This window comes from Candida metapsilosis (assembly GCF_017655625.1).
Source record: "Candida metapsilosis strain BP57 chromosome Unknown scaffold2, whole genome shotgun sequence".
NCBI lineage: Eukaryota > Fungi > Ascomycota > Pichiomycetes > Serinales > Debaryomycetaceae > Lodderomyces > Lodderomyces metapsilosis.
The window spans coordinates 1,775,655-1,788,371 of NW_027138160.1; the positions used below are offsets into that span (position 1 = coordinate 1,775,655).

General features: G+C 37.0%; 6 protein-coding genes across 6 annotated transcripts; 4 read left to right on the top strand and 2 right to left on the bottom strand. All coding sequences in view use genetic code 12, as the record gives it.

Moving 5' to 3' along the window:
• Positions 1-277: 277 nt before the first annotated feature.
• Positions 278-2,806, top strand: I9W82_002250 (putative ubiquitin-protein ligase; the record flags this gene model as incomplete). Its single annotated transcript, XM_067691085.1, has 2 exons — positions 278-294; positions 574-2,806. The coding sequence occupies 2 exons, from the start codon at positions 278-280 to the stop codon at positions 2,804-2,806; spliced, it is 2,250 nt and encodes a 749-aa protein (XP_067549485.1).
• A 433-nt stretch (positions 2,807-3,239) lies between these two features.
• Positions 3,240-5,030, top strand: I9W82_002251 (serine C-palmitoyltransferase; the record flags this gene model as incomplete). The annotated part of the gene is made up of 1 exon (XM_067691086.1): positions 3,240-5,030. The coding sequence occupies one exon, from the start codon at positions 3,240-3,242 to the stop codon at positions 5,028-5,030; it is 1,791 nt and encodes a 596-aa protein (XP_067549486.1).
• Positions 5,031-6,040: 1,010 nt separating this feature from the next.
• Positions 6,041-6,760, top strand: I9W82_002252 (uncharacterized protein; the record flags this gene model as incomplete). The annotated part of the gene is made up of 1 exon (XM_067691087.1): positions 6,041-6,760. The coding sequence occupies one exon, from the start codon at positions 6,041-6,043 to the stop codon at positions 6,758-6,760; it is 720 nt and encodes a 239-aa protein (XP_067549487.1).
• Positions 6,761-7,088: 328 nt separating this feature from the next.
• I9W82_002253 (uncharacterized protein) lies at positions 7,089-9,485 on the bottom strand (the record flags this gene model as incomplete). Its single annotated transcript, XM_067691088.1, has 1 exon — positions 7,089-9,485. The coding sequence occupies one exon, from the start codon at positions 9,483-9,485 to the stop codon at positions 7,089-7,091; it is 2,397 nt and encodes a 798-aa protein (XP_067549488.1).
• Positions 9,486-9,695: 210 nt separating this feature from the next.
• Positions 9,696-10,526, bottom strand: ECI1 (dodecenoyl-CoA isomerase; the record flags this gene model as incomplete). Its single annotated transcript, XM_067691089.1, has 1 exon — positions 9,696-10,526. One exon carries the CDS (start codon positions 10,524-10,526, stop codon positions 9,696-9,698), a length of 831 nt encoding a protein of 276 aa, XP_067549489.1.
• Positions 10,527-11,804: 1,278 nt separating this feature from the next.
• I9W82_002255 (uncharacterized protein) lies at positions 11,805-12,608 on the top strand (the record flags this gene model as incomplete). Its single annotated transcript, XM_067691090.1, has 1 exon — positions 11,805-12,608. The coding sequence occupies one exon, from the start codon at positions 11,805-11,807 to the stop codon at positions 12,606-12,608; it is 804 nt and encodes a 267-aa protein (XP_067549490.1).
• Positions 12,609-12,717: the final 109 nt, after the last annotated feature.

Below are 12,717 nucleotides of genomic sequence, written 5' to 3' on the forward strand. Positions count from 1 at the left end.
AAAACTTTTACAAAGGTCTAAGTATTTCTTGTTACCAGCAGAAACCTCTCCTTGAGGTATTTACTTGAAACTCTATTGTTTCATTACATCTAGCCCTGTTAAATTGAGGTGCTGCACCCATCCGCGGTCGCTCGTAAGCTTCTACTGAAGCATTTTATTTTAACTTTGCGTCTAACTTCTTTTGTTTGAGACTGTAAAATAAAACAGTTTAACTTCTTAATTAGAAATCTTCGAGCAGAGTGACACCTACGTCAATATTGAAGACTAAGCTTTTACCATGAGTCATGCAGCTAGGTATGGTGCTGTTCGTCAAAATCTGTTGCTTAAGAAAAACAGAAAAGCAAAGCAAATTGCGGATAACGGAGAAATACAGAGTGTACAAAAGTGTGCAAGACATTTTCATGCGTGTGACTTTTGAACTCGGGTCCAATAATAAGAATCACACATACATTCCACAAGCATCATAGAATCAAAGATCTAGCGACTCACATATGTCCTGATGTCATCCAACATAACAAATACCACATTTATAGATCTGATGACCGATAACGAGTCTGAATTTTCGTTCGTAAGGCTTATCGAGGCAGTTGTCGATGCCATTTGGGAGCAAAGCAGTCTGTCAGAAATTAATAACAGTGTCTGGTCTCGATTTAGTGCAATAAGCACTTACTGTTGCTCAGTATATGGTCTTGCCTGCTTAGTGATGGCTTTGGTCTTGAATAGAACTTTGGTTATGGCCTCCACTAACAGTATTCATAATCAACAGATGGCTATCAACAGACAGCGCCAAATAAGTGGGAACAGAAGGTTGATAGATGCTTATAAACTGGCGACAACCTTGAAAAGACTCAGTATTTTAAGTTTTCGAGTCGGAATCATTTTGGTCCTACTATATCAAGTTTTTAATGTGCTCACTGTATTGAAGTTGAATCAAGATTTAGGTTTAACTGATACATCAAGTATAAAATGGTTTTACAATCTTATCCCAGGAAGGTTTTTCACTTATATTCCGGAAAAATTTGCTGACACCAAATACATGAAAACACCGCCAAAGCAAGTCATGATTGGACCTACGAGTGATATGTATTGGCCAATTTTTTTGACTTTCTGCTCCCTGGCATTTGTTGAAACTTTTATTGCTTGCATTCAAGGTCGGAAACCATTTACAGAGAGTGGGATTACCATATTTGAACATTCTTTGGCATTTCAAGAGTTTAGTAGTAATGGTGCCTTCTTTTTTAGCAATTCCTACAACTACAAGAGACCCACAGAGCTGTTGTTGATTACTTCCCTTTTCCTGATTTTGAATCATTTGAATATACATGTGGGGGCAATGGTTAATGATAACAAGTATAGGTTGATACCACTGACAACACTAGGATTGGGTTATTTAACTTATTTTGTTAGCGCTTTTTGGAAGAGAAAGGTTTTCCAATTTCCAATAATCTTGATCATGACCTTTACTCCACAAGTGCTAATTTTATTTGTGATACTAGTTAGTTTATCAATTTTAGTCACTGCGGTGGTTGTCAATGGTTTCAGGTTTGAAGGGTTGAATTATGCAAGTTTTTTCCAGAATGGAGAACAAACTGAGGATAACATTGGTGAAAATGAAGTGGATGAAGAGCACAACTCGCTTGCAAACTTTAATATTAAATTGAGTGATGACTTTTATACTGCATTATTGAATTTGGGTGTTTTGGCAATCACTCTGGCTGGAAAATCCACCTATATCAAAGAATTGAGTCTTGTAACTTTGGATAACGAAACATGGGTTGAAAGAAGCCTTTTGCAACGCGTCAAACTGATGCAGGCAAGTGGCAACACAGCTGATACAGTTATGAAACATAAGAGAATAGGATATTCCAATTTAATTGATACTCCAACATCTAAGCTTGTCACGCATGGTGATTTGAATCTTGATGCGAACACTTCTCGTGAAAATCCTTATCATACAAACAGTGTATTCAAAAGGAGATTTTTTTATTTGAGGAGCATTGTGTCCAAATTTGTTCAACTAATATATGGCATCATTGCTAGTTTTGTTTCGTATTGGATCCCCAGCTTGTTTAAAGGGTTATTCAAGAGGCTGACAAGACTGGGTCGGGGTGGTAAACATGGCACCGTTACAAGTAGAAAACCAAACTCCAGTGCTATATCAGGCAAGCAAATGCTTCAACTAGACTATTATACCACTGAGCAATTGGAGCAAAATTATGCATCGATTCTCACCGGTGAGGACTTGTCGAATGTTGATAATTCTGAGGACTATGTCGCTACTCAAGAAGAGTCGGATTATGAGTCGGATATTGAGGTGATTGACCTCACAACTGACTCCAGTGTCAGATTCAATCAGTTAAGTGTTAGTTCATCGTCTCCTTTACATGAAATTTTTGATAGTGAGGGGTTGAAAGAGCTATTTTACGAGTCCAGTGATACATCTATACAACTTATTCGTGAACATTTAAACTATGATGGAAGATTGACGCGGTCAAGATATCGCAAATTACATTCTGGTACAGAATCGGAAAGCAATTTTGATTCTAAAGATGAAAGTGAAAAACTTATAGAGTTGATAATTTCAAAAAGGAATGAAAAGGGAAATGGAAACGATTCTACCAGTGATAGTCCCAGATCCATGGAGTGTGTCATTTGTCAAACAAATATGAGAGAGATTATCACTTGGCCATGCAAATGCTTTGCAATCTGTGAATCTTGTCGGTTGAGTCTTGTTAGCAAAGGCTTTGAAGGTTGTGTATGCTGTAGAAGAGATGTTGAAGGTGTTTCAAAGATCTACCTTCCTTGATACAGGTTATAGCTTTAGTACTTGTAAGAGACGTAATAAACAACGCGTAGTGTCTTAAAATGTAGTGATTGGACACGACATTAATTGTACACACACGACTATCGAAACATATACACGACACGCTTGAAGAAAGAAAGAGAGAAAGAGAGAAAGAGAAAAAAAACTTTTTTTTCTATTTTTAAATCCACCACACAGACAGAAGAGAATAGGAGAAAGAAATAAAGAAAACACGTTTGAAAAGATCCCTGGATATACAATACAACACAAATTGATAGATCCTAAAAAGCCTTCCAACTTATTCAGTCAGTCAATCCTTTATTGAAAGAACAACAGTCAGTCATACACATCCGTTTCTTATCAATAGCATTCTATTATTAATTTTTTTTCATGTATTAAATCCGTATATCTTCGACATTCAAACTAATAATTCATAATGACTTCGCCTATCTATGCTACCACCACTACGACCACAACGACCACAACTACAACCACTATAATATCAAGCATTCTTTCATCTACACCCACACCACCTGCTTCTCAGGCTTGGGAAATCATACAAAACACCATCGCCCAAAATGTATTGTATTTGTTGAACTTGTTGGAAGTGTTTCCAGGTGGTCCAATAATTGTCAGGTACATCAAATCCTCCTATCAAAATGACCCAGTAAGGTCTCTTTTTGAATATTGTTTATTTATTTTTGCAGTGACTTATTTCTTTACATCCAAGAAAAAGGAGAACAAATCAGAATTTGTCAAGTTTTCAAAACAAGAAATCGATGAACTTTGTGATGAATGGGTGCCAGAGTCTTTAGTTGAGCCTGTTACTGATTTGGAAGCTTGGAATATTAAAGCCATTCCTGAAGTTAAAGGTTTCAATGGCTCGCATATTGAACTAGTAAATCCTGACTTTAAAGAAGTTTGTCATGACTCACTGATTGTTAACCTTGTGAAGCAAGATTTTCTTGACTTGAATAGCAATGCAAACATTAAGCAGGCTGCCAAGACGGAAATCCAATTTGCTGGTGTTGGTGCTTGTGGACCACCAAATTTTTATGGTACTCAAGATGTTCACGTTAGATTGGAAGAAGATTTGGCTGAATATTTGGGAACCGATCAAGCTATCATTTATGGTCAAGATTTTGTTACCGCTAGTTCTGTACTTCCTGCTTATTTGAAAAGAGGTGATTTGTGTGTTGTTGATCGAAATGTTAACCTTGCCATCCAAAAGGCATTGATTGTTAGTCGTGTTGATCTTGAATGGTATGACCATAATGATATGGAACACTTGGAACAAATTTTGACCCAATTAAAGCCAGTCTTGGACAAACAAAAACCACTCAGAAGAAGATTTATCATTACAGAAGGGCTTTTTGCTAATACTGGTGACCTTGCTAATTTACCCAAAATTGTTGAATTGAAAAACAAGTTCAAATACAGATTGTTTTTGGATGAATCATTATCAATTGGAGTTTTGGGAAACACTGGTAAAGGTTTAACAGAACATTATGGGATCTCTAGAGATGAAGTTTCAATTACTATTGGATCAATGGCAAATTCTTTTGCATCATCGGGAGGTTTTTGTGTTGGAGTTGAAGTCATGATTCATCATCAAAGAATTTCATCAAATGCATATGTTTTTAGTGCTTCTTTGCCACCATATTCGGCCAAAGTAACATCACAAGCAATTAAAGAAATCAATATTGTTGAACCAAAGACTGGGAAATCAAGGCTCATGACTCAACTTCATCAAAAAACTATTTTTGCTTACGATGCACTTCTATCAAGTTTAAAAGATGTACCTATGACCATTACTTCTGTGCCTCAATCTCCAATGATTCATTTGACCTTCACTGAGCAGTACAGATCACAGTTGAATTTGCCATTATTATACGGAAATTCCACATTTGTCACCAAGGGAAAACCAGCTAAATTTTTGAATCCATTCGATGAATATTTCAATCTTGAGAATTTCATGTTGCAAAAGGTCATTGATTATGTACTAAAAGAAGGTAAAATCTTATTGACAAGAAGTAAGCTTATTTTGGAACATGAGGACTTGCCAGTGTTGCCACCTCAATTGCTTGTCAATATTAATAATGGTGTATCAGAAGAAGAGTTGAAGAGATTGGCTGATATTTTGCCAAAGGCAGTTGACGAGGTGGTCTCGAATATAACAAATGAGGATGAACTCTTTGAGTTAACCGATGAACTTATCAACTATTGATATAGAACGTGGTATTCTCCACATAAAAAGATAGGGAGGTGGTGGTGAATAGTTTATACAGATAAACATAGATTTAAACACTTAATTAATTTAACGCATAATTTTTTGAAGATTTTATATTACAGTCCTGTTATGGAAGCCACAATATGATTTCTACATCCATGGTATTCAATGGCATGAAGTCAACCACATGGTAGTCATACATGACGTTAAAAGGTACACACGATGCATCATCAGAGTTGCTTTGAGGAGAAATTGTGGCTGTCAGGCACAGAGATTGAGTATCGAGTCACTGTCCGTGTGGTATGTTGAGTGGATGTCGGAGACTCTTCAGACAGTAAGAGCGGTGGCTAGCAAGTCCCGAATTCTTTGTCACTTTTTCCTCCTTGCTTTCTCCTCAATTGGCCCGCTGTCGGTGTGAATTTTGATGTTGGTGAGTGGTGGTTGCAACAAGGCGGAGCAAAAATTGAACACACCGACACACAAATATTTAAGCCGACAGAATTTTGAAACAAACACTTCCCCCCCTGTTTGTGTTTTGATGATTTTGGGTCTCTTGGTGCAGCTACCACTGGTCCAATATTCAGCCACAGTTGTGGATATACCAATCGTGTGGGCCTCCGTAAAATTATACCAATTCCTAAACACATACGACTCAGCTCCTCATTGGGTATATGACACTTGTTACACCCATCTGCAATGAATAACTATGGCTTCAATTACGTTTGACTTAAATATGCTAAAAATGTGTTGATTATTGCGAATTCCTGGCTTTTTTGCAACCAACCTTACTACGAAGTTTTGCCACAGTTTAAACCTCCAGTTAACCTTCATCGGTGATGAAAAGGAAGTATCCACAGTCACACCTCCCGTTAGATGTGGCCCCATCGTGGTTCAATTGACTTGCTGGGTGTGTTCAAAATTGTAATATAAATACCCAGTTTATTTCCTCCCATGAACACCCTATTTTCAACCATTCTCATCACTTACTCAATCAACTACAATCTACAATGAAGTTTGCTACTGCTTTATTTACTGCTTTTGGATTTTCCGCCGTTGCTAATTCAAGTTTAATTCAACGTGGTTATGATGATGGTGACAACCACCCAACTCCACCACCACAACAACAACATGGAGTCACTTCATTCCCTAATAAATTTGCATTGGGTGCTAAAGTTGGTGAAGATATCTATGTTGTTTTTGAATTGAGTGATGGTCAAGTTGAATACGGAACAAAGAAGTATACAGTTCCTTGTGTTACTCCAACTCCAATTATTGAACCTTGTGACACCCCTACTCCTACTCCAACCACTGAACCTTGTGAGGAACCAACTCCTGAGCCAATCACTTTCACCCATCCTCATCCACACAAGCCTTGGAAACGTGACGGCTTCGATTTCGATGGTGATGATTCATGGTTGACTTTTGAATCCTCATATGGATACGATTGGTATACTTTGAAAAACTCAGTTTTGAGAGATTCTAAATATAGAATTGGGGAAATTGCAGCTAATCATCAATTCCAATTTGATTTACCGGTTCAACCTGATGCATTGTACACTTCTGGTTTCTCGATTGTTCATGATGACGGGTACTGGCTTTTGGCTTTGAATGGTAAGACTTCATTTTGGGATTCTCCTGTCAATGACAATGGAGTTTACAAGATTTACAATGCTCCTATTAATCCAAAGTCAAGACAAATTGAGCTTGTCGTGATTGTGCTTGTTTGATTTTGGTTGTATTTTTCGGTGTGCTAGAGAGTTCCAGTGCGTTTTATGTTTTGGTTTCTTTTGGTCTAATGGCTAGGTGAAACGTTTGCCCTTCATCCGTCTGTCTTTCCAGTTCAGTTTATTTTTTTTATTTATCTACAAGCAGTGTGGTTGAATTCAATGCCTGGCTTATTGAAAAGTTTCAACTTGGGTTTTTGTTTTTAATTTTCGGTTTCTATAATTAGTGAATTCTTTAGCTTTTTTTTCAATATTATACAACGCACTTAACACACTGTAAAATGGATCTACTCTTCCTGTTTATCAGAAAAGGGTTGTCCTTACCCTATCACTACCAATGTTTTACTGATATTATATGGGGTTCAATAGCAAGCAAAAGTTTCTTCAATTCCAGCCTTGATACGTTATCCTTCAACAACAACAATTCCAAAGGATTTTCACCATTCATATACTTCAACAACTTGTAAAAGATAGCCGTCAACTCGGTATTCAATTTGCATTCTTCAAATATGATTTCGTTGATCCATCTTCGTTCTAAAGTAGAAGCTCTCCCAGGATCAAGGATTATGGTATCTTCATCTTCCAACAATGTGACTACAGACGATGATTTGTTCAAGTGGTCTTTCAACGAATCTAAATTGGATTTACCTGACCTGGATCCAGCTTCAATATCGGCCTTTGATGCTGTGTTTGTATTGGCATTGACATTGGAAGCAACGGCAGAAACATTTGCCAAATTGGTGTTGTCGGTACTTGCCACTTGTTTAGATGAATTATCAGTACTTTTTGTAACCTTATCATCAGCAACAAACCTACTGACTTTACGCTTGGTTAAGTTTTCATTTTCAATATCTTCCTCAACTTTAATCTTGATCTTACGAGATATTTTCAACCATATGAATGTCAATTGTTGAGTAGCATATCCAAATCGATTCAACCACGCCAATGCCCGTATATAGCTGTCTCTGTGGTCTCTACTTGGGATAATGGCAGCAAACTGTTGCGGTTTCTTTGATTTCGGTGATAGCAATTTCAAAAAATGAGGCAAGGATGGTAATGTAGGGAACTTTTTGTTAAATTCAGATATATCTTCATATAATCTAGTTGATAATGGAGCCATAGGTGAAATAATATATACCGATCGACTCGACAATGGCTGAATGATTCTAGCTTTTCTCCAATAAATCAAATGGAACGCAAATGCTTTGATTTGTCGAAGATCTAATTGAGGAAAACGTAAGGATACTTTAAGTAGTGATTCAGTGGGTTCAATTGAGCGAATAAAATTGGCAAGAATTGAATCACTCGACGTTTGAATATCTTTAACGATACTCTCTGGCTCATCAAGAAGTAGTAATGCATAGTATATAACCACTTCGTCAGAATTATCATCCTCTTGTAGATGACTAAACGCTTCACCTTTTTGTCCAAATCGAGAGGATTCGCCAACATTTATCAAACCGAGGTTGCTCAAGGTATTGACTGTTGATGATAAATATGATCCAGGAATGCACGGTACAGTCACATCTGGCAATGAATGAAATTCAGTCTTTACTGGTATTTGAAAAGATTTCAATTTCCCATTGATCATCAAGTTGGCAACCTTTGATGAACTGATTCCGATAAAACAATCTCGTATTAGCTTACATAGTGAAGACTTGTCAGCCAAACTATTTTCATCTTTTACTTCCTCGCGTAGAGCAACTATGCGTTTCACTTCTTGACCAATATAATCATGCTTCAATTGTGCACGTCGGAGTATCAATGACAACTTTGAAATCACATGATGAAACATCTCATCAACACGATAATTGTTTTCCATCGTTGGGGGATTCATGATAAACACCAAATGAAACATGTTTAAGCTACTTTTTGAATGATCATTTTCGACTTCACTATCACCAGGCAAATTATGAGCTTTCGTCCTGGGGTCCATAGGTCTACTATTGGAACGAGACCTGGAACCATTCTTTTGTTCAATCTGTTTACTATTTGATCTTGGTCTCGTCTTCCAACCTCCATCAATACTCTTGTGTATTGGTAATCCCAAAAACGTTTTCCCTTCTATCGTCATTTCAAACCTTGCATTACACATTGCTGTGGGTGGAGCCAACATCTCACATAAGTACGAAGGATCCATTCCCATTATGTCATCGGTGATACTAACAGATTTAGTTGTGTTTGAGTTTGAGCTGAGTTGACTATATGCGATGCTTGTCTTTGAACTTACTTGTTTTAAATTGTTACCATCTAGTATTCTCATTTGTGTTTTATCTGATCCCTTGTCAATATCCTTTGACCAAAGTCGTTGCTGTCTTCTTTCATCTTGCTTATCTAAAAACCTCTTGAGGTCTAACTTGGTACCCATGTAGTAATTCAAATCGTCGACATCCCAGACTTTGGCATCAATTCCATATAAATCTCGATCGTCGTCTCCATTGTCACCCGCTAAATGATCAAGATTCTCCTCGTCCCTATCATCTTCGTCATCCCTATACTCGTAAAGTTCGTCATCCTCGTCGTAATATTCAGCAACGTCTTGATTTTCAACGTCGTCGTCTTTGCTTGTACTATCGACGGTCTGATCTCTAGTTGAGCCACTATCGTACTTTTCTGAACGGTTTAACTTTAGGTTTATAGGGTACTTGTACGCTAATTGAGGACCACTATGTGTAGATGTCACTAAGAGAATTCCTAGTAGACTGGGGTTGGGGAGATTAAGGCTCATATGATGAAATGATTTGTGTTTTGGCCTGAATTATCTTTTCCGGTTTGAATTTTGGTGCACAAAGAAATTTTTACTATGAACTTAATGGATGCAACGTTATCTTCCTTTGTAGAATAAAAGAGCTACTACAAGTATACATCTAACCCAGCAATCAAAGTTCTTATTGCATACAAGTTTCTATATAGTTTTGCGTACATAATTTCAAACCATTTACATCTTGTGCTTTCTTTCCTTGTTTGCCAATTGGGCAAATCTCATTTGTGGAACACCCTCAATCCATTTGTTAAAACCTTGAACAACTTCTTGTGAGTTAGCGTAGTTAACTTCTGGATCTCTTCCAAGTTTCATCAACTTCTTAATACCAAAGACTGAATCTACATGTAAAGGTTCGATTGAGTTTTGAAGCAATTCCAACACAGTCTTGTTGAAGTCTTCAGTACTTTTTCCTTCGCCAGTAAAGTGTTTGTTAACTAATCCATTTTGGTTACAGTCTTCACCAGGAATCTTCTTAGCTAACAACAAAGCTTCTGAAGCCTTAGACCAACCCAATCTTCTAGCCAAAGTGACAGCGGTAGCTCCTTCGGTGACCAATCCCAAGTTTGCAAATGGGGTCAAAATGAAGAACTTGCTCAAGTCATTGACGTAAATCAAATCACACAACAAAAGTAAAGCTGCAGATAATCCAATAACAGGACCATTTGCAGCGGCAACCAAGATTTTGGTATGATCATTGAAAACGTTGGTCAACCAAGTATTTCTAGCAACAAAAGCTGCCAACCAATGTTCATGACTGAAAAGAACTTCAGCGTCTTCGTGAATGGTTTTTTTATCGGAAAAATCGGCACCGGCACTGAAATATCTACCAGTAGATTGAATGATAGTGGCAACTGTACCTTCTTCCTTGTCGGCTCTTTCAACAAACTTACCCAATTGTAAGTATTGAGGTCTACCTAAAGCATTCAATTTGTCAGGAATATTAAAGGTGATGATGGCACATTTGCCTTTAACCTCGTATGAAATACCGTCGATTTCTTCTGCCATTGTTGAATAGTTAATAAAATGAGTTGTGTAATCTGTTGAAATGAGACGTAAAATACACTCAGAAGTGAAGAAGAAGAAGAAGAAGAAGAAGAAGAAGAAGAAATAGTGGTATCTTTTTAATTGATTTTTTTTTTTTTTCATTTTTTTCTCCGTCGTGGGGATTCCCACCCATTATCCTCTCTCTCTCTCTCTCTCTCTCTCCCCCTCCTCTCTCTCTCTTTTACTCCACACTATTTTTTCTTTTTCAGGTGCGAAATTCCGCTTGGAAAAGGACCCCAACTGTCGCGCATTTTGTCAATAACCGAGGGATAGAAATAGAAATATAACATAAAAAAAAAAAAAAAAAATGACAATAACCTTTATCATGGTTTAAATTGAACGGAGATATATAAAAAAGGGGGAAGCTAAATTAACAAACTTAATATGGGGATCAAGCTTCTGACAGGAGTGAATACCCCGTATTTTAATCATAAAATTAAAGAGGGGATTTTACCAATGTAGCAGCAAAGTAGCAAAGCAAAAGTGGATTAAAGAGTGGAAAAACTGCCTGCCTTACGTAACAATTAAGAATAGCAGAAGCTTTCAGGTTATACAAGTCTTGTGTAGGTGATGTCGATACGCTTTATGTACCCGCTTTCGCTCTTTTACTAAATGTAACACTCCAGTCCCTAATATCCTTAAAAACTTTTGTGATGAATTGTTGCAAAAAAAAATCAAAGTTATTAAAATCTCACAAAAGAGTGCTTCTTTTGAGTTCAAATAGAGTTAAAACGGCATTATAGGTATCTGCGAGAAAAAATACACTAATTTTAAAGCATTCCACAGCTGCATTGAATTCAGTTTAATTAATATTTTCACTGTGACAATTTTCCTAAATATTTGGCGACAAAAAAGACCGCAAAAGTTTTTGGACAGAAAAACGGGCGAATGGTCTAGTGGTATGATTCTTCGTTTGGGTATTCTCAAAGCCTGAGCAATAAATTTCGAAGAGGCCCTGGGTTCGATTCCCAGTTCGCCCCGTTTATTTTTTTTTTTTGGCGTTCACAATATTATTCCCTGTTTTTTTTTTGTTTTAATTGGAATTGCTCCCTTCTCTTTTAAGCTGTTACAAGACTTAAAAATGACATAGTTATTGAGAGTTGAAAAAACACTTGTGTGTGTGTGTAATATGATATTCCTCTGCAGGACTTAATTTTAAATTTGCATTTGTTTTTTTGTTTTGATTTCAGAAAAAAAGACGCGTGCATTATCACAATATTACTTGCCCACCGGTCAAATATGTTAGTAGAACCAGCATCAACTACTACTACTGCCACTACCATAAGAGAAGAGTATGAGAGTCTAATAAACCACAAATCCCATTCCTTAACTGCTTTAGAAAAACTTGCTCACGAGACAACCAATGATTTAAAACAACTTCAAAACAAGAGACAAGTACAAAAACAAGTCTTGACAGCAATGAGTCTAGCATATCTTGATCAACAAACACAGGAAAAGTTGTTACAAAAGATATCAGAGTGTGAAAGTATAAAAGATCTACTACGCTTTTACGAGGAAGATGATCAAGTCAATGAACAACTAACAAAGGAGGTAAATGAATTGGAGTCCAAGTGGAAGGAATTGGAGAGGATAATGAATGCAAGACATGAAGAATTAAAGGTTTTAGCCGATGATGTGAGTAAGCGGTATTTACGTTGTGAAGAGTTAAAGACTAGCGTCAATAAAGCTTTTGAGGAAGAAGAACAATTGGAGCGTGAGTTTGAAGAGTTGATTAATGAAGATAATGACAACAAGGAGCTACTTGAATCTGCACTCAAAGTGGAATCATTTGATACAGACCCTTCTCAACTCAATAGCCAAGCTAGGTCAGATGTGGATGAGGATTTGAAACATATAGCGGAGTCTATTAGCAAGAAGGAAGCAACTATAGATGATGAAAAGAGTGCTATTGAGTTGCTAAAGGTACAATTGGAAAATAAGAAACAACAATTGAGTAATCTGCCCAAAGATGAGGCTGAAGATGATGATAAAAGGATTTATTATTTTTTAAAGAAGTTGAATGAGTTGTTGGAGCTACTTTGATAGTGGAGGACTACCTTTCATGTACATAGAGATTACAATGATGTCGCTAGCTGAAGCATTTAATAACTTAGGCCTTCGTAAGTTCTATGTATATAGATGTATCTGCACG